We start from the raw sequence: 24,253 nt of genomic DNA on the forward strand, positions 1-24,253 counted from the left end.
AGATGATCTTAAGGTCCTTTCCAACCCAAACCATTCTATGATTCTATGATTACTGGTCTTTGGCCACCTGGGCTAAGCTGAAATGGTAATGCCTCAACAGGGAACACACTCAAGCCATTTTGGTCATGTCATGTGTTGAAGGTTTATGTAAGGATATGTGGGAGGAAAAGCGGAGATCCTGCTTAGTTCAGCTGAAGTTGGAGGGTCTGGAAGAGCTTTTCCGAGCAGTGTGCTGGGAGCAGAGGGGAAAAACAAGTACTGTCTGAAAAAAGGGCTCTCACTCCAAAACAAGCCAGCTGGCTTGCACGTGAAGGTTTTTCCATTTCTAGGGATTATAGTATAACGCACAGCTATACAGGGTTTTGTTACAGGAGGAGGGAGAAGAGCTGAAGAGTGCGATCATCACAAGGAGCCAAAATCAGAGGGTTGTGCACATCCTCCTTTTTTTATGGCACCTTCCAAGATGTGCACAATTCTGATCTGCTGTATCCTGTTGGATCAAGCTTTGACATTGGAACCATAATTTTGGAAGGGAAAAGCAGAAAAATTAATGATAAGTCATAGTTTTAATGAAAAACAAAGAGATAGCTATCCAACAGGATTAAATGAAAATCAGACCTGAGATTGAAGACATTTTTTTTACATAAATTCTGGCCTGTTCAAGATATCATTTGTTTCCCTCCTCATAGTCTGTTTGGAAGCAGCAACATGCTGAATTCAAGTACTATTCGTAATGTAGAAGCAGAAGTTTGTTTTGTTTTGTTTTCTCTTTTTCATTCCCAAACTAAATAAGGCAGGAAAATTGTCCTGTTATTAACGTTTGAGTCTGGAATGATCGTTGCTATGGGACAGAGAAGGAAAAACACAAAACACTGCTCATTTAATGATATTATATGCCTAGACACTGTATCCGATATAGAGCATGGTAAGAAAGGTGTGTTTTTTAAAAGACAGTTTGTTCATGAAATTTTGATTTGTTCTAAGAGTACTGTATTAATCCTGGGGAAAAAAAAATAATCTTTGTTTAAACTTTTGTCTTCAATTTTAGCTAAATTTCATATACACCAACTTCTTGAATTTTAGATCAATGTGAATTTTGGTTTATTGGCATTGGTAGTGAGCTTCTAAATTCTGCTTTAAAAGTGCTGCAAACCAAACGTGCATTCTTCTTTCTAAAAGAAATTAGAACATATAACATTAATGCTATGTAGGTCTTTAAAACGCCAGTTTTGGATATTACAGAAGGTAGCTCATTACCTAATTATATAATATGAGCTGAGATTTTCCCAGAAAATTTTGGTCAGCCTCAGTTACCAAATGCATTACCCATGGAGAAGGTGGGTCTTCTGTGTGAGCACATCAGTTGTATATGTACCTTTTTATCACTGTCTCTCTCCCATTCTTACTAAAGTCTTAGGGACTTGCGTGCTCCTGCCTATCCAGCTGCTGCTGTGACTAACACAGAACAGCCATTGGCATATGAGCAGGATCACATCTTTATATGCTTTTTCCTAGATTATTGGCACAGTGAAAGCTTTCATTAAAAGAAGTGAGGCAGGTCATTTACTTGTCTTCCTAAAATCCATCTGGACTTTCTATTATAAAAGGAATCAGTAGTTTGAGTGCTAGCGCTACACTGACAAGTAAGGTTTTTCTTGGAATTTTTTGTTTGTTTGTTTTCAGAAAAAGAAATAAAATATCTCACGTTTCATTTTATTCCAGGCTATCTCAATGTGCTCTCAAATAACCGTTGGCGTGAGCGCTGGTGCAGAGTGAAAGATAATAAACTCATTTTCCACAAGGACAGGACAGATCTGAAGACGCACATTGTTTCTATCCCTCTCCGTGGCTGCGAAGTCATCCTGGGACTGGATTCGAAGCATCCTCTGACCTTCCGCCTGCTCCGAAACGGGCAGGAGGTTGCTGTGCTCGAGGTGTGGTGATTGCTAATAGCTATGATTTGTAGGAACACCCACAAACTGTATTAGAGAAGCACTTTCTTACAACTTGGCCATTCCAAAAAAAAAAAAAATCTTTGGAATAATATTATTGCAGAGCTGTATAATAAATACTGGAAGGAGAAGAGAAATATTAAGAGTTGTCAGCAAAAAGAGAACTGAAATTTAATGCAGTTCAGAAATCTTCTTAGTAAGATGCTTTTCTCCACACTGACCTTCCCTTGACCTGCTACTAAAATATCCCTCCTTCTTGTCTAGGCACACTTTTACGTCAGGGATATAATTACTTTGGGTAAATAACTTAGCAATAATTAAATAATGGGAACTCTAAAGCTATTAACTTTCATTTGTCTGCTACTTATGTGAACTCCTTTTGCTCAGTCTGTGTGTCTATTAAGGTAATTCTGCAGTAAGAAATACAGTGTGCCATCAACCTGGTGAGTCTCTCTGACATACTGCATGTGTACACAGTAGCACACTCTTTGCAGTTTGAAGGTCATACCTCCATCTGTTAAGTGGGTCAGGATTTTTCGAGGGGCTTTAGTCATCATATTTTTAAAGCTGAAATGAGAAGATGCTTAAAGTAAAGTATAATGAAGATACAGGAGGAGGCAACCTTTTGCTTTTAATGGCAGTATGGACACTTTGACCGCATTGGGTTTCTGACTGCAGGTCACATTAGTCTTCAGCCCTTGCAACTAGGCCTGTTACATGAAAGCAGTTCAGAGAAGCTGAAAAAAATAGAAATCAGTTTGAGGAACTGTGAAAGACAATGAAATATTTGAAAAGAACAGGAAATTTAGAAACTGCCCAGTTTCCTCTCCACCCCCCATTTTTTTCCATGATTTATCTTGCTAATGTTTAACTTTTGAATTGGTGACTTGAAGCAAAATATGAAAAATTTAAAATTATTTTAATAGTATTCATGTCTTTACTTGTGCCATTAGGGAAATGAATTCCATCAGCTAGACAAATTTAGTGGAACTTTTCAAAAAACAACATTAAAATCTCTTCCACTATTTTGTTCTCCCCCCTTCCTTGTTTCTACTTAGCACTAACATTTTCTTCTCAGGAGTCATGCAAACTAAAGTCCCCCAGCCTAGCATAGGAAAATAATTCTGTTATAGCTTTGAATTTTCTCAAGTTTAAAATAAGCATGACTTAAATCTGAATCCGCTAGCCTTAAACAATTATTTTTTCTTCTCTTTTGGAGCTTGCCCACTTTGTATTGCATCATAACTGACGAGCACATAGCTTACTTAATATGCCCTCTTTCTAGCAAAGCAGATCTAATAAGAAATCCTGATGTTTTCAGGAGTTCAGCAGAGAGAAACCAGAGCCTCTTGTACAATGTGGTAGCAATTTGTCAGCAGAGAAAAGAAGAATGCGCCTTTTTGCAATAATGCTCAGCTCAATGGCAGAGTAAAGACCTGACCTACGTTCTTGCCCCCTCCTCACAGGCATCCTCCTCCGAAGACATGGGCAGATGGATAGGAATTTTGCTGGCGGAAACGGGGTCATCGACAGACCCTGGAGCTCTGCACTATGACTACATTGACGTGGAAATGACTGCAAGTGTCATTCAGGCTGCCAAACAGACCTTCTGGTGAGAGGCATTTCCAGTACTCTAAGAATTTATATCTGCATGTTGACTCCGGTGCCAACACAGCTTATCAAAATCCACCTCCCTCTTTGCCAGATACTGAACTCCTGAAGTGATTTAGCATCACATCATGTTAGATGTGTTTATGATTATAGAGTTGGCATCCTGCTAAGTTCTGTAAAAGATGCAGACACTCCAACTTTACTCACATCTTTACTCCTTTTTGCAGTAAGTCTCCTTATCAAATGCTACATTTTAATCTTTTACTTTGCCTGAAGACTTAGAAGTATCCCTGGAAGAGAACAAATATGCTGAAATATACAGCTACATAGTTCATGTTTATCTATCTATTGGCTGTATTTGCTGTACATATAGCCAACATATACAGCATATACAGGCCAATATATGCTGTACACTAAAAATGTATAGCAAATTTAAGTTTTGGAATGCAACATTCTCGGTATTTCCTTTTTGAGTTCTTTATACTTAATTAAAAACTTCATCAAGCTCACCCCAGTCCAATTAAATTCTGGGTTTTAATTTAGGAGGTGGAAATTGGGAAGGTGTCTAGGGCACAGCATGGAAACTCTGTTTACATTGCAAATCAGTGCTGTGAATTCCCCATTACTGATCCCGTGCTCAGAAAAGTAATGCACACTTAGCATATATAGTGATTTACATGTTCAAGTCAGGTTAGGCATTACAGCAGTCTTTGGAGGAAAAGACTGTCATTTTTCCTTGGCTAGATGAGGTTGTTTAGAAACAGGAGTGAAGGAACAGTTGGGGCAGTTGGAATGCCCTCATGCAGACATTCCCCATGGTTTCCCATGGTCAGAAAGTGGGTGGCCTGAGACGACAGCTGGCAAAGGTGTCCCCCCTCATCTCGCTGCAAAATGAGACCCCAAACACAAATTTGGTATTTGTGTGACTTAGTGCATTAGAGAATCACATCCCATATGTGTTTTCCAAAAGAAGATTCTCCTACTGTTGGCCAGGTATGAAGAGAGCTTTAAGGAGGGAAAATGTGCAGCTTCATTCATTCAGGATCTGGTTTGAATGACTTCTGATAGAAATCAAGGTGACCCGGTGTTACCACAAACCCAGTTTTGTGAAAAGCAGATAATTTCGATAGAATCTAAAACGATCGTAGCTTACAGACTCATGTGAATATTTGTTTTGAAGTTAATAGGGCTCAAAAAAGTTTATCCAGTGGTGACATGTATTTTTGCTTCAGTCAGCATCTAGCAATAACCACATTTAAGAAAGAAATAGAATGGAAACCTTTTCCCCCGAACACTGCGTGGCTTTCCTTTCCTGAACAAATGTGATATTAATTGGAGCCAAATGAAAAAAACATACGCAACTAGACCACATGTTAGAAAAGAATGTCAAACAACTTGCAAAATAGCAGAATTCCCCTATTAAGAATTAGTTAAAATTCATTGGGTGTCTTTAAAAGGCTGTAAGAGCTTGTTGATAAGCAACTGGAGTAGCTGCTGATTTTCAACTACTCCTAGAAAATGAGGAGAAATTACAAAGATACTTGAGTGTTAGTAAAATACTATTGTTGCCCTTTATAGAATGAATATCAGTATTCCAAATTAACTGCAGGTACCATTAAAGCTTTGATTATCACACAGTCACTTTGGATTATTGGTTATTCGTTTCCTGAGACTGATACTTTGCAAAATGATCAGCTCTTCATTAATAGTGCCATCAATTTTCTTCATCTAAATAGTTAGGTATCTAGGAAAGGCTGAAGGAAAAATGCTTCCAAGCAGGTTTTTCACCATTTCCTTTTCCATCTCGCAGTTTCACAATGCAATTAACTTGCATGAATGCATCTGTAAACAGGATTAATGAGGTTTAGTGAAATAATGCTTATGAAGTGTTTGCAGATACTTAAATAAATATTAGTTTCCTTTGGTGGTGGAGTTACTACAGATGTATCAGATGTCATTAATGAATAGCCCAGTTTTCAGATCTAGTTATTATGCATTACTCTCTCTTTAAGCTACTTAATCAGAAAGAAGTACAATAACAACCCAAATGCATTCCTTCAGACTAACCAGAAACACTCGAGTAATGCTATTCATTAAGAGGAACAGTAAACAAATGCAGCCCTTTAATAATATCTAATGAAGTGTGAAATACGATAATGTTAAAAACATTATTTAATCATGGAATTTATCTTGAGGTTTTGGTTGTTTGTTTGAAGTAAGAAAAGCTTCTAATGGTCTAATGGTTATTCCACCTCTGCAGTGCCCCAAAAGGCTCACAGGCTCACACCAAACTGGGCAGGTTTGTCCCTCCTGTGAGCCTGGGTCTCCTGCAGCTCAGGTGAGCCACAGTTGGATGAGGTCTGTCTCCTTCTGAATGAGTAATTCAATAGACTAGCCAACTGTTGAAACCACAGCATTCTTGAGCTCCAGCCAGTGCTACAGAAGACCCTCTCTACTTTATTAGTGCTTTATCATATTTTATGAATGTCAGCACAGGGTCTGAATAGTTCCATTGTTTGGGATGGAAAGCTTTGTTTTCCCATTGACGTACACCTGAAGGTATAGGAACTATTTGGAATCTCCCTCTATAGCTCATTCAATTTCATCAGTTGCTACAAAGGAAAACTCACCCTTGGGGTTGTTATCACTATTGGGCGTGATTCTGCCATTTTTCTGCATTGTTTGATCTTGGCAAGCCTGATGTAGTCCATGATATCTTGCATGTGTTCTGCAGAATTCCAGTAAAACAAGCTACAGTGTTGATTTTGGGGAGAGGGGAGGGAAAATACAATAAAATAAAAAATCCTTTTTGAAGTTTCCAGAGGACTCAGATACACCATGTGTATCTGAGATACACATGTAAATACAGAGCAAGAATGAGTATACAGAGTATTTGCATGTGCAATTACCCAGACAGAGTTGGGAAGCATAGTGCCACTGTGCACATTCTACCTAGCCAAAAGTTTTGATATGGAAAAGAAAAATTCCCAGATTTTAAGGAAGTAATTATTCAGCAAGTTTTTATAGATATGTTAACTTAGATTTCATCAGAATTCCACCTTTTTTTTTTTTCCTGGGTTTGACTCTTGTTTCAACCAGTTCCTAAGTTCACATCTCCCCGAGCATGCACGCACCCAGAAACACCTGCTTCTCCCCGATGCAGACAACAAGGGAAATTTTATGGGACACTGGCAAGTTGGTTTATAACAGAGATCAGCAGGTTCCCATGCAAACATGCCACTGAGCAGTTACAGCTGTTGCCCTCCTAGCTTTCACACAGTTCTATCCGCACTGTAAGAATGGAGTACAGAAACATATGTTGTAATACTGGCTGCTATCAGCAACATGTGAGTAGCGAAAGAAGGAAAATTATCTTGCAGAAAGTGAGAAAATATGTGCTTCCAGGCTACATAATCAGATACAAGGAACATACCACTGAATCATCATTTAGACTTAGGTTTAAGTGATGAGTTTTATTATATTTTATGTTTTCTTTTTTCAGTTTCATGAACAGAAGAGTTATATCTACAAATCCATACCGGGGAAGCACTGCCAATGGCTACGCCTGTCCGAGTGGAATGGCACTTCATTACGATGATGTTCCCTGCATAAATGGATCGGTAGGAATTGAATTTGCACAGAACAAATGGTTTGCATGTGTTGAATGCATGGACATCTGAAAATTATATTATCTAAAAAGCCCCACTGGGCAGTTTCCAAATGAACTCCTATTTTTTTGATTTGGGGCTGCTAACTTCTTTCGCACCTACAGAGTGTGAGGGGTGTGGGACATGTTGTTTACATTAACCTGCACGTGAGCCAACGTGCATTTAGAAAGCAGTTGCCTGTTGACAATTTGTTGCCAAGTCCTTGAATATGATACTCACTTTAGGGGGTATTTTTTAGATCACACTGGACCTGGCAAAGTGAAGGACTCAGTTACACAAGGCATATTTTGGTGTCTGTTGAACAAAACCCAAATACTTCTCAGTCCCTGACCCTGCATTCCTCATGACAGCAGGTACTGCCCACCCCAAAGGAGGACCACAGTGGTCACTTCCATCGTCATAAATTGCAGAGCTGATTGTACGCAGATGTGTAATAGGGTTTAACACATAGTGGATGTTAACCCATAGAAATATGTGGTCCTCAGGAAGATTTACAGGGGAGCTACAGCCTGTGTCAGCTCTTGATTTGGGCTGCTTCATAGAGGCCCCCACTAAGGCTCAACTGAAGAGAAATTCAGAGTTTCAAATTATGAAATGGACTGCAAGTTCAGTCCTCTGTCTTAGTAATGTCATAAAGATGATACAAAGCCCCTCTTGGGAACAACACATAACCACATGTGTGGTGAGTAGTCTGTATGTGTAGTTCTTTCATGTGTGGATGTGCTCATGCCTTTGTATGAGTAGCGTATTGCCACAGCCAGGATGGATTAAGGAAGGATATTTGGCAACTGAGTTGGTTTCTTTTAAGATTAATTGAATGAATGACTGAGTTGAGCTTTCCATTTCTCTGAAAAGGCAAAAAAAAAAAAAAAAGAAGGAATGGCCTGTAGCTATTTGAGCTGGTTAGCTCAGAATAATAATTCTCGAGCAAATAAAATGTAATGCTAGTGTACCAGCAGCTGGTATTCACTAGAAAGACATATAGCCTGAAGAAAGAGAAAAAAAAATCCAACAACAAAACCCTCTTGGCTTCTGCTAACTGTTAGGCCATATTACTTTTAACAACTCATGTACCAGATGTAATCCCACAGATTCATCTGTGTAGTCTGTGAGTATCCCTCTGTTAACACAGTCAGATAGTGCCTTCTCAGTGCTAGAGCTAACAACTGAAGGTGCAGCAAATGAATTATAGAATCATAGAATCATAGAATGGTTAGGGTTGGAAAGGACATTAAGATCATCTAGTTCCAACCCCCCTGCACAAAGGGTGATAGGATAGTACCAGTTTGTTCGTACTATGGAAAATGCACAGAACTGAGGCTATGACCTATGTAATGCAATGCTTCCTTTCCACACTGTGTCCTCCCCTCCTTTCTAAATAGTTTGACTCAAGTGTAAGCAATGAGCATATACTTGCTAAACACCAAGGGCTTACTATGGTCAAAGGAATTACTAATGTTTTAATTTCACCTAGGAGGTTCTGCATGGTATATTGTTTACTAACTGCCAAAGTGTATGTGTTGCAGTGGGAACCAGAAGATGGCTTTCCTTCTTCTCGTAGCAGGAACATTGGAGAAGAAATGCTTTATGATAACGCAGGCCTGTACGATAACTTGCCGTCTCCAAAAATCTTTGCGCGCTATCCACCAGCTGACAGAAAACCCAATAGGTTATCTACTGACAAACTCTCCTCTAACCATTACAAATACCCTGTCTTATCCAATCTGTCTTCTGCTCAGTCTGTCACTAATACCTCTGCTGTGGGGAGGGGATCTGGCTCACAGGTACTGTACTATTTAATACTTCACAAAGCTTTTTATTTTTTGGCTGTTCTGTTTATCTGGTTGTTATCTTAAGGGCCCTGGGCTATTTTTGTCCCTTAGTGTTAGCACTGAAGCACTTGGAGTTTAGGCACGAGCCCACTGCAAATGAAACGTAGGTTTGCTAACTTGTAAAATCAATGTGGAAGTATAGGTGCCTGGGAAAGGCTTTCCTCACAAGTTCTTGATGATTTACAGATTGTGGATAATAACAAAAAAATAGATGTGGCCTTCCAAACCCAGCCTGAATGCATATCTGTCTGCCTTCTGTTGCCTTAGGGAGTCATGACTTGAAAGAAAGAAAAAGTGAAGTATGACCTGGCTGTGACAGCAAATTTGCCTCTCTAGAATTTTACTGATCTGTATGTTGTATATACTATGGTTATATATATAGTGAATATACATAAGTATCATTACATATTTTATATATATGCGCTAAATGATATTGTATGTAGTGTGTATATACCATATTTAAATTACTGCCTGTTATTTTCTGCCCGTGGAAAAAATGTAAGGCTATGTCTATGCTGCTTTCTGAAGTGTGGCTTTTCCCAGGGTTCAGTTCATTGCAAGGGAGCCCTCTAAATGGAATCGCCTTTAGCATGAAATGTGCTGTTTCTAGTAATCTTGTGAGCTTGTCTGACCATTATGTGAGGGGTTTTTTAAGTAAGAAAAACTTGCAATTAGTAGGTAGAGATTGTATAAGAGGAAATGGATGTGTTAACTCCTAACATTTAAAAATGTGTAATAATTATATTGTTTAAAGAAAAAAAATCCACGCACCACAAGTATGGCAAGGCCATAGAATAAATAAGAAATAATGTTGATTTTTTGTGTGGCAAACCCTGTTGGAGTTTTCTGTATGAAATTAACTCTGACAAACCTGTGTTTCAAGAATCTTCACTGTATAAAATTATTCAAAGGTACAGCTTTTCTGCCTCACAATGGTTTTCTTAATACAGTAAATGTAAGTGTTTTAAATATCTTGGAGACTGTGATGCCACCAGTGATGGGGAGTTCACCCGCTTGTTTTCCTGTGATTGCTGGTGTGGCTCCCGCTGAGTAGACAGCTTTCAGAGACTACGTCTCTGAAGGAAGCGCCATTTCCAGCTCGATCAATGTGCTCTATTAAAGCTCTCTGAGCAGGTGTCTTTTTGTCAAGCTTTGCCCTTGATGCAAGGGTGACTGTAATTCCAGTGGCACAGGAATAGCTGGAGCCCATTTGTACTTTTATTTTCAAACAGTTTAAAGGCAAGAAGCCTCCTGCAACTGCTAATGGGATCACTGGAAAAGGGAGAACTTTAAATAGCCAGCCGAAGAAATCTGAATCGGTGTCATGTGTAAAGCGCACCGCATCCAGTAAGTATCTCTCCTCACTGCTGCCTCACTTGTGAGTGGGGTCATGAGGATACCCAAAATAGCTGTCGTCTTAGCAAACAAGATAAAGAACCACTGTGGTGCTTCTGTGGTTGAGAGGCTGAGCAGAAGCTGCCCACCAAGACTTTGAATAGGAGATACTGTGTGCATTGATGAGTCATTACTACTCCAGCCATGCCTCAAGATAAAAGGCTGTCATATCAAGAATGATAAATATGAAATGTGGACCCATGACTGCAAAGTCATGAGGGCAGCAAGAAAACAAAAAAGGGTAATGATTCTTCATTTGGGGCAGAGCGTAATTCTGTATTCCCCTTGGATGAGGAGGTTTAGGAGCTGGGAGAGACATGAGAACATTATGTTGCTCAAAAGTGGACTTACTCCTATCACTTATGAAAAAGAAAACAGTTTAACAAAATAACAAAGACAACCACACAGTGCAAAAGCATTCCCACAGAGAGGAAATTAAGTTGATGAGTGGCATGTTCAGAAAGAGGATTCTTCTGGGCAGGTTGATTGCTTCTAGGACATTCCCAACAGGGATTGCTTTGTGTAAAGTATGCAAGACAAAAAAGAGCTATAATCATATTTTTTAAATATGGAGTCAAAAGCATGGCTTCTTCTAGAGAAGGAATTAATGTGGTTTTTTAATCCCATGATGAATTTTTAAGAATTCATGGATTTAATGGCAACAAGAGAAATTTGGGTTAGACTTTAGGAAAAAAAGTATGTGTCTTTCTAACCATGCAGGTCAATTGGTACTGGAATAGATGGTTGTGGGAGTAAAGGCATCTCGGTTACTAAAGACCAACTAAAGCTAGTTGTCAGGAGCAGTTTAGTGTCCTTGAGTTTGCCTTCATATATGCAGACAGACAAAGTGATCTGTTAGCTGACCTATTTTCTTTGAGTCTGCAACTGGAGCAAAGATATAGAGAGGGCTGTGATATAAACTATACTACAAATACATGTGAGCCATGAAATGAAAGCATTTATATGGCAAATGACAAAAAGAAAAAGAAAGCTCTCAAGTATCAAAAAAGTGAGAACATGTTTGTATTCTCTTATGTCAGGTGAGAAAAGACGTGTGCTTTAAGCACTTGAAGTAGGAATGGAAACCAGGCAAAAGGGCAAACGGGTGTTTTTCCTCTGACCCATTCCAATTAAAAATCAAGGGTTCAGAGCTTAAGAGAAGCCTCCTTTCCTTCCTGTGAACTACAGAGAAAGGCAAGGCCAGCTTTCAAAACCAATGTACTATAAGGTAATTGGTATTTCTCATCTCACCCATATAAAAGGGAAAAAACTGTCTATCCTTTATCATTTCTGTAGCTATGCTGCAGAATTCAGCAGGAATCATGGCCCTTGAGAAAAAGCCAGCGGAAGAGGGATGGCAACTGGCTTCTCAAACCATGAACATGCTTTGTGTGGTGTTCAGTCTCAGGGAATAGTTTAGAGTTTTTCTGTTAATTTGGACTATAAATAACTACAATCCAATATGTACAGATGCGGAGCAGTACAAATATGGCAAGAATCGTGTGGAGGCAGATGCAAAGAGGTTACAAAGCAAAGAGGAGGAGCTGCTGAAGAGGAAAGAGGCACTCCGGAATAGGCTGGCCCAGCTCCGAAAAGAAAGAAAAGATCTACGTGCTGCCATTGAAGTCAATGCTGGTACGAGGTCCTATTGTGCTCGATTCTGCCCTGGATAGGCTCAATTATCCAAATAGCTTTGCATTCTGTGCTGAAGACAAGCCACTACAGGGTTTGGTTTTGATGTTAAACAATACTCTGTGATTTCTATATTTGCTTTCTAAATGTAATGTAAATATTATATAAATATATAATGTGTGTGTATGTATTTATACGATATATATGTATATACCTATTTTATGTACATATTTTTATATATGTATGTGCATATAGATACACACACTTATGAAACAACACTGATGTGGATTTCAGACAAACAGAACATGGGAATAATTTTACTGTGACTGGCTAACTATATTTGCATGACATGGAAAAATAACCAGAACAAATACCGATTTGAAACGAGACTATAAATCTAGCTGAGGTACCTGAAAGACAGTATCTTATTTCAGTTGCTAAATGTTTTACATGAAAAAAGTGTTTTTTGCAAAGTACGTAATTTTTTTGTGATGTCTCTGATGTTTAGAGACCTTGTTCCTTACGTTTTTAAAAGAAAATAATTTCTGTAATTGTGAATTTAAGCTTCTTATTGAAATAATAACATTTCTGTGGGTGACAGGCAGGAAGACCCAAGTGATTCTTGAAGACAAGTTGAAGAAGTTGGAAGAGGAGTGTAAACAGAAGGAGGCTGAACGTGTAAACCTGGAGCTAGAACTGACCGAGGTGAAGGAGAGTCTTAAGAAAGCCTTGGCTGGTGGCATCACACTGGGCTTGGCTATTGAGCCCAAGTCGGGAACATCAAGCCCACAGGTATGCAAAGGCATTAAAAGCACAAATCCCAGTGCCATGGTCTGGGACTACTCTGTCTTCTCAGCTCCAGTGAAATAAGTGGGAACCGAGTGTTTTTGAAAGGTTTATTAAGCCCAGGAAATAAGAACAGAACTAACTAAATGCCTTTCTGTGTCATTTGCATTCTTTACCTAAATCTGGTGTACTTTCTACAGCAACAGGGAGCAGATAGATACAGAACTCACAGGCAGTGTGTGTTAGCATAACGTGCAAAAGCTGACACCTCATTGTCCTCAGTGATCGTAAAAGTGCATGAACTGAGACATTGCTCCAGCCCAGTGAGATTTAAATGCACCAAGTCATCGTGCAGTGATGGAAACTACTTGTGCTGTTAACCATTGTCACCCTTTGCAAGGGCTGCATCTCACACGTTCACAGTGGAGCATGGCAGTCCTGGCTTATGCTATAGATCTGTGTCAGACGGAGCCATCAGAAGGATCAGAGAGGGATGTGTCAATTCCTCCGGATAACCCAATGTTGTTTAATCACAGAAAACAAACTTTAATTTTCATCACAAAACACTTTGTTTTGTTTTCTTTTGTACTAACATCTTTTTCATTTATCCATCATTATTATGAATATGGTATCTTTTAAAAACATCCTGCAGTTCTAAATGTAGATTGAAAATATTGCCCATGTGACTACTTGGAGGAAACTCACTGTAGGCTTTTCACTCTTAATTAGTCTCCAATTTTCAAGCACCGAACTTTGGAAAACTCCCCAATCTCCAGTTGTGATACCAGTGATACTGAATGCTCAATACCTGTGAACAGCGCAGCAGCTCTAAAGCGTCCTCCCTCCTCAAATAATTCTCCATGTCGAGGCCATGTCCTTCGAAAAGCAAAGGTGAGAACACTTACGTCTAATTTTCTTTTTCTGTCCTTTTTCTTACTTCCTTAAAAAATTTCATTTGCTTGTGGAGAGAGAGAGACAGAAAAGGAGAGAGGGCAGCTAAATGTAGCAGATAATGAAAAAACATCATCTCGACAAATGATTTGTTTTTCTGGCACATCCTAATGTCTCCATTTCCTCTCCCCTCAGCCTGTTTAACCTCTTTACATTGCCCAGGCCACGAATTACTTCTGCTATACCTTATGTGAGACCTTCCTCCATCCTTTTCATGGGCATCACCCGCTTTTTCTGCCAGTTAGCCAGATTCATTTAAATTCAACTAAGAATAGTTACACTCAACATAGTAAGTTTCAGTTCTATTTAACTTCGAAGTTTGCTGCTTGGTTTTCAAACCTGAAGAAGGATTCATGTGCTCTAAAGCTTATTCCAATTATAATCTAGTTTGTCTCAAAAAGATATCATCTCTAACTATACACTTTGTCTTACATTTGCATGGTAGCACAGAGTTACTCAGGGAATGTGGTCTAGCAGAGCACAATTCTTACAAAATGGAATGTGGATTTGTGCTACACACTGGACAGGCACGTTAAAGCCAACCATTTAAGCTGTACAGCTGGAGAAACCAGGGCATTATAAAAACCTAAACATTTTTGGTGTAAAGAATACTTTCCAGCTGTAGTACATTTTTTACGCTCAGTATATACCATACAGGAAAAACCCTGCTGTGCTGTTTGATATTGCTGTGCTTTGGATGATGTGATAGTTTGGTCAAGCTCTTTTGTAGAGGAGTCTTGGGTATAAGATTAGGCTAATTAAAAAGGATATGGAGCTACTAAGCATAATTCCCATCCTGGGAAAAACAACTCAAAGTATCCAATTTAGCTTTAACAGCTTTTTCCTAAAACCTCATGCACTAAATATTGAGTGAAATCTTGCTGAATTAGATAGTGCAACACAAGCTGTACTCAGCCCATTTGCAAAGAGCCGCAGCCAAAGTCTGCCATCAGGTATGCATCTGCAGCACACCCCACTACCGGGGGGGAGGTAACTGTACATATGCGAGGGTGGAATTTGGCTCTCAATTCTTTTGGCCTTTTGCAGTTACGAGTGAGCCAGGCTTTATAGATGTGGCTAAGGAAAGGGCGTCACACGTGAGTATCCCAGAGCAGAACTTGGCTCTCTACGCATGGATGTCAGTGCAATATGTGGGAGTGAAACAGATTTCACGTCTGTGCTTGTGCTTGCATCTTCGGCAACTGGCAAATCTCCCAGTGTTATGAGGGAGTTGTATAAGCGTTCAAAATGTCAGATTTTACTTTTTTCCCCAGTATGGATTTGAACGCACTGAGTGCCTCCCTTCTTGCTCTTTCCTTGCACGAAAGTGCTGAGTCTGTCACCAGCCAGCCCTGTGTCTGCAGCCACCCTCACATCGCCACCATGCTAATGGGCCCACAGCATTGCACTGCTCTCTGCTAGGGCAGAGGCACTTGAGACAGCAGGTTGGGGAGCTTGCTCAACCAAAATCTCTGTCCTCTCCAATGCACTGACATGAGAAGGAAATAGAGAAGCAAGTGGACATTTTTAGGACATACACTATACATATACAAATGTATGCATACATATTTTTGGATTTTTTAACTTTTCTGTTTGTAACAGTTTTAATTTATTATTTTTTTTAGAAAGTAATAACACATTTTTAAGAAGTCAGAAGGCATTTTAATTGCAATTTTGTTAATCTCTACTTGGCTACAAATAGAGACTGTATTAAAATGTGGAAAACTATATTATGCATTAGCATTGCTAGAGAAGTAAACTGGTCTAAATATCCTTGCTGTACCAAGAAAAACAATTATTTAAACATTTCACATTTCAAATTAATTCCTACGCCCAAATTGTTATGTGTAGCAAGGAAACTGCAATGATTATTTCTGATTTGTTTTCAAAACTGGTGGACTGGTGAATGTCAGCAGCTTACATTTTGCTTATGTTCAGGGACTGGAAAAGAAAAGGAGCTTTTCCAGTTTCCCAGCTCCCAGTCAGCCTCTCAGTGTTGACTTAAACACTTTTATTGGCATGAACCTGCTGGAGAAATGGAAACAAAGAAAAAGTTCCTTCTGCACCTGCAAAAGAAGCTACTGTTTTCAAGTCTTATTTAACATTTTAGAAAATTCTCCTCCCAGTTGCTTAGCCAAGGACTTCCTTTAGAGCTTTGGTAGTGCATACATAGGGAATATACAGTAATAGCTTTTTTAAAGCAATCTAGTTTTTACCAGTACTGGTTTTAAGTTTAGCTTTACCATAATTTGAAGTGTAAAATGGAATATGTTAAATATATTGTATTTATTTTAATAAAGCACTATTTAAATGAAGAAAAAAAAACCAAACCCAAAAACAAACCCACAAGACTAAAAATTAAATAAATTATTGTCTACCTGCTTAAACCCAAGCTATTTTTTTCTTCTATTGTTAAAGCAGCCACAGTAAACTGTGACCTTTACTGCTGCTTTACAATGGTTGATGAGGTGTCATGGTTGTGCAGCTGTTGAGCCAAACTAATGCTGTTACTGCTTTCAACAGCCGAAACAGATATTTACATGCATAAGTAATGGTTTTCAGTCAGAGCTCTTAAATGCTGTGGAATGAGTATTAAATTCTGGAATTTGGGTTGGGAGCCAAGTCAGCAGGCTGCCTGCAGAGTAGCTGGGTGGGAATCCATAGACCCCAGTGCCTGGCTAGGAGCAGCTGGGCGGTTGGTCCATGGAGATTACTTCAGCTGGAGGCCAACTCCGTTGTATCTTCATTAGTTCCTGATGGCTGTAAGTGTGTGATCCAAGGTGTAGGTACAGTGTAGATGTCCTAACCTGAGCCCATCCTGCTTCAGCTCCTAAATACTGTTAGGAAATACTTTAGGTATCACTCAAGTTTGATTTAACTAGGTGTTTAGCTATCCTGATCTCATAATTTTCACTTGTGAAACAGAAGAAATGGCAACACATGGATGAGCCATGTATGAAAGCATTATAGATTACGTGTTTTGCTGTGGATGGTGTCATTGTCCTCAGCTAACAGGTGGGGAAACCGAGGCACAGAAAGGCAAAGTGATTTCTTTAACTTGACAAGCAATAGCTCAACTTAGATTATGTATATAGGAAACAAATGCAACGTAAACTAACGTCTTTTTCTTTACCCTGCCTGTAAGTCTCTCTGCCTCAGTAAGTTGCCTTTTTTAGCCACAGAAATGTGTGTCTGCCCTGAATTTAATAATAAAAAATTGAAAAGTAGTAAAGCAGTCACTTGTTGTCAGCTGTAAGAGATACCCTAGAATCATAGAATGGTTTCGGTTGGAAAGGACCTTAAGACCGTCTAGTTCCAACCCCCTCTGCCATGGGCGAGGACACCTCACACTAGACGATGTCGCCCAAGGCTCTGTCCGACCTGGTCTTGAACATTGCCAGGGATGGAGCGTTTACCACTAAATTGAGTGCTTCCTGCTGTCTAATGCAAGTAAGTTAGAAAGTCCTAGATGCAAAATCAGCCTCTCCCTTATTCAGCTCCAGCTGAGTGCTTCGCACCAACTGCAGTGTGCGAATTTGCTCTATAAGCACCCTTTGCAGAAAACAAACACGGCTTATTTGCACTGCACTAGGAAAAAGTTGCTGAATATAGCTGCAGAGGGGTGGAAGCTGTGCACAGACACTATCAGGACATACTTGTTAGCATTCCCTAACTAATTGGAACTAGATGATCTTAAGGTCCTTTCCAACCCTTACGATTCTATGATTCTATGATTCTATGATTCTAATTTGTGGGCAGAAGGCTGGGTCCAGCAAAGTTAATGGAAAAACCGTTACTGACTTCAGCCGGCTTTGGCTTAGCAGATGTGATGACATCAATAAAATATCCTGATTTCTCTAACATTTTCCGTATCTTTCCCCCCCCCCTTTCCAGGAATGGGAGATGAAAAATGGAACATAGACATAGCAAAACCACTCACTTCCCATAAAGGCCTTACCTATTATGGACCAAGACATAGGCTGCAAAAGACTCATCTGAAAGGTCATATCAAGCGATACAACATAAGAGGTTTTATAATTCTGTTAAGTTGATGGTAGCTTGGCGCTAATTTGCCTGTATTCCCTCTACTGTATTGCTGTGTAACTATGTGTGCCCTTTTTATTAGCTGTAACTCTTTATTTCCAACGTCACTGGTAAAGAAAAAATGAAAATCAAAAGAACCAAACCAATCATAGTAATTTAAAAGGAGCATAAAGTCACAGTTGAAAGTTCTCCTTGTTAAAACAGCACTGACCGGCGATGTGAACTGAACACCAGTGAAGACCAGTGCATAAAGACTGATGTGAAATCATAACTCTCACAGGTTAAAACTGACTTTCGAGGTCTGCCACAGAGGTGGCTGAGCAAAGTCTTGCTCATTGGCAGTCTCTTTGCAGTTAGCTGTTTGCGTGGCAGAAGAAAACTGAAGAATGTATTCACAGAAACGGCATGGCTTCCTTGGCCAGGAAGACAGGAGCTCTTCAGTGCTGCTGTCCTCTACGCTGGTGCGAGACCATGGGGTGACACGACTCAGCTGTGAATCATTTTATGGATACTTTCTAGACAGATGCTTTTGTCGTTGGGAGATAAAAAGCTGCCATTCTTTGAAAAAAACACCGTGCATTTTAGTACGTTCTCTTTATTAGTATTCTGAAGTACCAGTCATTTTCAAAGGTCATGTTGTTGAACTATAACTTGTTCCTGATTTTTTTAAAAGGCAAACAGGTATTTTTAGATACTGCTTCTTTTCTATACTTTTTGAAAAAGAGAAAGCGTAATTGAAATTAATCCTCAACAGATAATAGCAACTCAGAATAGCTTATGCAGTCAGTCTTGTTTTGTTTTTTATAATATAGTATTGTTAAACTTGAGTTATAGAACACTGCTGTACTTAGTTTCCATTGTCTTTTCAGACGTCAGCTATTATTTTTGAGGAAAATGGACTGAAAAGATGGTAATTTCCAGACTCTCTTATACATGATTTTACAAGTAATTGGGGATTTTTCTCAGATGGGTGTTCACTTCCGTTTACTAGGAAACAGCGTCTTGTGTTTTAGTCTGTAAAATGATAGAAATCTGTTCTTCTTTGTCTCCATCCATGTCACTCCTGAGAACTTAAATGCAGTAAATTGCCAACTAAAGTCCTTCAAAATCTCAAGATTTGCTTTAAAAATCAGGAGAGAGAGAGGGAAAAAAACATATAATGAGTTGGGTTCTTTTAATTTTTCCTCTGTGGGTTTTTTTTTAAGCCTTTGGAGAGCCTTCAATCACATTCTCAAGATTTTTCCCTCCTCAACTGTGAGGACTAGAAAATATTAATTTAAAAAATTAAAATACTACTCCTATTTTGAGATAATCAATCACAGCTGTTTGGGCTGGAGTCTTGATCATTAGTTAAGACTTGTAATTAAAACATCAGAAGTTGGCAAGACAGCAGTTATCGAGGATCTATGGCCTAGCCTACAGTTTGTTTCTTACCTTTAAGAATAGGTGTGTGTAACTCCTGAAGGGTACACTGGGATTCCCAGCTGAGCTGGATGCCAGAGGACTTCCCGCAGGAGCTGGTGGCCTTTGAAAGCAAAGAAAGAGCTATCAGAAACACCTGATAGCTGCTATGACACAGAGCTGTGTGCTGGTCCCAAATGCAATTAGTGCCAGGGATCTCATTGACATTAGCAGAGTAGAAATGGGGCCCAACATGAGGAAAGGCTCTTTGCCTCTTTGGGACTATGCTTTGTACAAAGTGCCACAGGAATGCAGATATACTAGGGAAGCAAATTGTCAGTGTGGTTTTCATTGAAAACAGGATCTTTTTACATTATTTTAGGTCATCTGCTTACTCACTATCTTTATAAGTGGAGACTCTGGACTAAACAGTATCAAGTTCCCATAAATATTAGCAGAAACAAATTTGAAGCAAAAATAAGTTCATTTAGGCTTTTTATTTCAAATTAAGTTATTTATTTGTATATTTCAATAAATATTTAATTTATATCTGTACATATTTATGATGCAAATTAGGCTTCTAGTCAATGTTTGCAATGATTTAACAGTTGCCATTAAGAAGTGGTCCCGCATCAAGTAATGCAGAGTAGTCCAAAGCCAAATCATTATTTGTCTTCTTTACCCAATATTGTTATTGTATCTTCCACCCCCTATATCCCATGGAAAAAAAAAAAAAAAAAAAATCCTTGGCAAAGATAGGTTTTAATCCATGCCTGAGAGAGAAGTGTGCAAACAAAAATCATGTGGTGGTGGGGCCGTGCTCACAACCCCAGCCCTGGTGCTGGACCCTTCTGCTCTGCCATAGATGCTGATTGCCCTCAGCACCTATAGTGCCCTTGGCACCCATAGCACCCGCTGCAGCAGGCAAAATTAAGCATCCTTCTTTCACCCTTCCTCCAGCAAGGGCTCCATAAAGCCACCACAGCCCCCAACCTGGCACATACTGTAATTGGATGTATGTCTCTAATGTGTAGGTAAGTGCACTGGTACCATCGCAATTTGCATTAGTGACATGTCTGTTCTATGTAACAGCCAAAGATTTCAAACGAGGAAAATAAAGAACCTCGGGAAATAACCTCTCTATAGACACATTCGGTGCTGTGAAATGTACTCTGTTTTCTTGAAGAGCACTGTTGCTGCATAGTTTTTTATAGAAAGCAACAGAGTTTCTATTTTCACCAGTTTTAGATTTCACGATCACCAGGCAAAGTCATCAATAGAGCAGCATGACTTTTGTTTTAAAGGAAAACGCTTGTATTTTAAACCATTTCTATGTCTTTTAAGGAAATGTTACACTTGTGCTTCCTCAACAAACTCTTGTCACTGTACCAGGTGCTTTTTTTAAATTGTTTGGGTTTTTTTTAATGGGTGATGCTTTTTTTAAAAGAAAACAAATCATAACTTTGGGGGGGTCAAATATGGGTTTTTTTATTGAGATGATTGTGGCAATTTGATTTTTCAAATGAAGAATACTTTACTTTATTTAGTATCAAGTTTTGTTTAAAAAGACACTTTCAAATTAATTGGCCCAGGCTGTATGTTGTAAGATAATGTTCTCATATTAAGAATGTAATTATTTCCTTATTGTATTTTTAAAAAAAACAAAATCATATTTAAAAAAAAAATCTCTGTGGGAAAAAAAAAAGCATGAAAGAAACATGAAAAAAGTTTTTGTTTTATTTTTGTTATTGGATATGTTGGCAGTGCCCATTATAATTGACTGTAAATATAGTCTTTCTACTGTATTTCTCAATGTATTTAAGTTTTTTTGGCACACATTCATGGAAACTTCTGTTAAAAAAAAAAAAAAAGGAAGAAAAAGTCCAAAACAGACCCACCTTCCAATGTGTGTCTTAGTAGCTTCAACTAACTTTATGTCTTTCTAGTTTAGCCTTCAGAAAGTCTCGCAGAGTGTGAAAAAAGACTGGCACCGGATAGGTGCGACAGATCCAAGACCATTATTAATAAAGTTACCTGTCAAAAAAAGAAGTACTTGCATTGTTGTTTCTTGGTATTTGTCAGTGTAATAAGTAGGTGGCACCTTAGCAGGACACCTGCAATAGTCATCCTCAACCAACAACCATTCTCCCATGCCAGTTGGTTGAAAAATGCTTGGATGGGTCATAATTAGTATTTTTTTGGTATCAGTTCTGTCCCCATTTAACTGTGCAATGATCTTCTGCTACTTGAAGGAGTCTAAGGGCTCACCAGGCAATGGCAAATGGAAATTCAATGTATTTAGGGCTCACAGCAGAAGTTACTGCTGAGCTAGTGTTATTATATCAGTTTGCTTAGATGTCAACGACATTAATACTGTAAAATGTAAAACATTAACAATTACCCCTAAGAAATTAAAGTGGATCAAAATCAAACTGAGCTAATTATCAGGCTACTTAACAGTGAATATAGCAATTCCTTATAGATGACTGACAGATGAAATTGAAAAGTGATAGTCATAATTACTCCTTGCCGCTTTTCTTAGATTTAGCTCTTGCTCCCATTACACTAAAATTATTACCAAATGTCATGCTTAAGTAGAAAATACATTTAATTTTACCAGACTCAGAGAAGCAGTATTATAAAGTAATCTAATTGGTTTCCTTTACTCACGGCCTCCTTGACCTCAGGACAAAAAGGTGGCCAGCATTTGTAAAACTTGTCATGGTAGTATAACTAATAGGAATTGTCCCTCAAGTAGACACAGCTTTTGTCCACTTAATCAAAGTTTATAACCTTTCACTGCCTTTTGTCATTTAAAAAGCTTTCAAAAGCAAAGCAAATTTTTAGTATTTCTCTGTGTCTGTAGAAAATATATAGGACATGTATAAAAATATATATTTAGAATAGTTCTACTATATAATGCCATTTATTATTATTATAGTATAATAGTAGATATGCAAAAATCAGAAGACAAATACGTGAAAGTATTTAGGCTCATGGCCTAAAAAAGCGTTAAAGAGGATCTTAGGAGGTTTTTTTTGTAAGCTACATTTAATATTTGGTCTACCAGGTTGCATCCCAAAGGAATTTGATATGAAAGATCCCACCAACACCTAACTTACTCTGTTGTGTTTTTTTACTGGAGGTGGGCATTCACATTGTAAGCACTGCAGTGCTCTGCTTTAATGCTACGTTCCTTTTATGTATTCTTTCTCAGTTTGTGCATAAGTTGAGCACCATCAGACCCCTGTACTTAAGCACAGGGCTCTACAAAAAAGGGCTCCTGGCTGGAGAATGCACACTGGCAAATGTGACACTATTTTGTTAATGGAGAGGGGAAAAAAAACAGGGAAAAAAGACTTTTACAGCTGTAATGGGCAAATTGACAGATGGTATAATAACATGAAGAATTAGTGAAGAGACTGAGAAATCACTGTACTGGGGTAGAGTCAATACATGTTTTGTACTGGGGTGTCATTGCTCATGAAGTGCTATGAGGCCTGTGAGGTGGTTAGTGAGCACGCAGGAAAAGAACATATTCTGCTTGGATTTCTTCAACACGCTTTTGATGTGGTCTGTCACTGAAGAAGCTTAAGTAGCTACTGGAGAAATGCAAAAGGCCTAATAGGATAAATAATGGGTTGGCAAATAACAAAAAAACAGGGCATCAATTCTCTGTTTCCATTGGCCTATCCAGCTAGCCTTGGGATCCCACAGGGCTGGGGTCTGAGCCATGTGCATATCACAGGATTCAGAAATAATTGGAAAAAAAAGAAAAATCTATTGTTACTAATATATTCAGGAGAGTAACACTAAAACCCAACTACAATGACTTACTTGCAGAAATACCTTTCACAACTTCACCAATAATTAAAACATCGGAAGAAATTCAATGTAGAGAAATACAGAAAGAGCTGCCTGTAGTAAGAAAAGAAGGTATTTGGTATTTGTCAGTATAATAAGTAAGTAGGTGACACCTTAGCAGGACACCCGCAGTAGTCATCCTCAACCAAGTACCATTCTCCCATGCCAATTGGTTGTAGTGCCAAAATAGCACTACAAGATGATCATGGAGTATTAACAAACAGTTAGGTCCATCTACTGCATAGTAACAATAATTAGGGGCAAAACCCCCACAAAACACAAAAACCAAAACACAACAAAAAAATCCTGGCAAATATTCTGTGGTCTAAAATACAGCAAATAGCTCTAGTCCCTGTCTGACTTGCACAACTTACTTACACAAACAAGTGGTAAAAAAAGAAAACCACCCACCTAGCATCTTTGATACCTCCATCATTTGCCTTAGGACCTATAAACCATTATCCAAAGCCTGGGCACTGACTGTCATAAATAGATGAACTCATATGGGTGAAGGTACAAGGGCAAGAAAGAAATCCAAAAGCTTTGCAATGCTCCCATACAGGGAAAAATATTATTGATATTACAATGAAATTCAAGGGAAAAACAAAGATAAGGTCTTGCCAGTGTAAAAAAAAAAAAAAATCTTGAGAAAGGAAAGGAATATGTTAAAAAGTTATGAAAATCAGTAGCAGAATGGAGAGTGAAATAGCCCCTGTCACTAACAGTACACACTCTGAGGATATCAAAGTTAATGAGGCAGATTTGAAACAACTACACAGAGGTACTTTACTTTCACTCACTGCCCGATTCAGCTATGGAACTTGCTGCCACAGCAATTTACAGATGTTAAAAGCTTACGCAGGTCCATAAACAACGAAGAAAATTCATGGCAGAAAATAATTACTGAAGGCTATCAAGCACCAAGCTCCCAGCTCTGAAGCAGAGAGGTCTGCTCTGGGGTGGATGAAGGCTGGAAGCACATTCTGGGTGAGTGTCCTCGTGTGCTTCCCCTGTGCCCCTGCCACATTGCTATTGATGAATGAAGCTGTTTTCTTTCATAGATGACTATTTCACTGTTCCCACCAGCAGTTACAAAAGCATTCTCTCCTGTAAAATA

The 24,253-nt window shown here is 38.8% G+C and overlaps 1 protein-coding gene across 4 annotated transcripts in view; it reads left to right on the forward strand.

Moving 5' to 3' along the window:
- AFAP1 (actin filament associated protein 1) overlaps positions 1–21,321 on the forward strand; it is a 118,629-nt gene extending 97,308 nt beyond the window's left edge. For 3 of the 4 annotated variants that reach the window (XM_030491455.2, XM_030491456.1, XM_030491457.1), the window contains exons 10-18: positions 1,723–1,934; positions 3,419–3,564; positions 7,066–7,183; positions 8,758–9,015; positions 10,296–10,410; positions 11,929–12,093; positions 12,692–12,882; positions 13,606–13,767; positions 17,722–21,321. In XM_030491455.2, coding sequence (XP_030347315.1) covers positions 1,723–1,934; positions 3,419–3,564; positions 7,066–7,183; positions 8,758–9,015; positions 10,296–10,410; positions 11,929–12,093; positions 12,692–12,882; positions 13,606–13,767; positions 17,722–17,748 — 1,394 coding nt within the window. In that variant the 3' untranslated portion in view covers positions 17,749–21,321. The remainder of the gene's footprint in view (positions 1–1,722; positions 1,935–3,418; positions 3,565–7,065; positions 7,184–8,757; positions 9,016–10,295; positions 10,411–11,928; positions 12,094–12,691; positions 12,883–13,605; positions 13,768–17,721) is intronic. The other variant, XM_030491458.2, reaches the window with a different exon arrangement.
- The last annotated feature ends 2,932 nt before the right edge of the window (positions 21,322–24,253 follow it).

This window comes from Strigops habroptila, chromosome 7 (assembly GCF_004027225.2).
Source record: "Strigops habroptila isolate Jane chromosome 7, bStrHab1.2.pri, whole genome shotgun sequence".
Lineage (NCBI taxonomy): Eukaryota > Metazoa > Chordata > Aves > Psittaciformes > Psittacidae > Strigops > Strigops habroptila.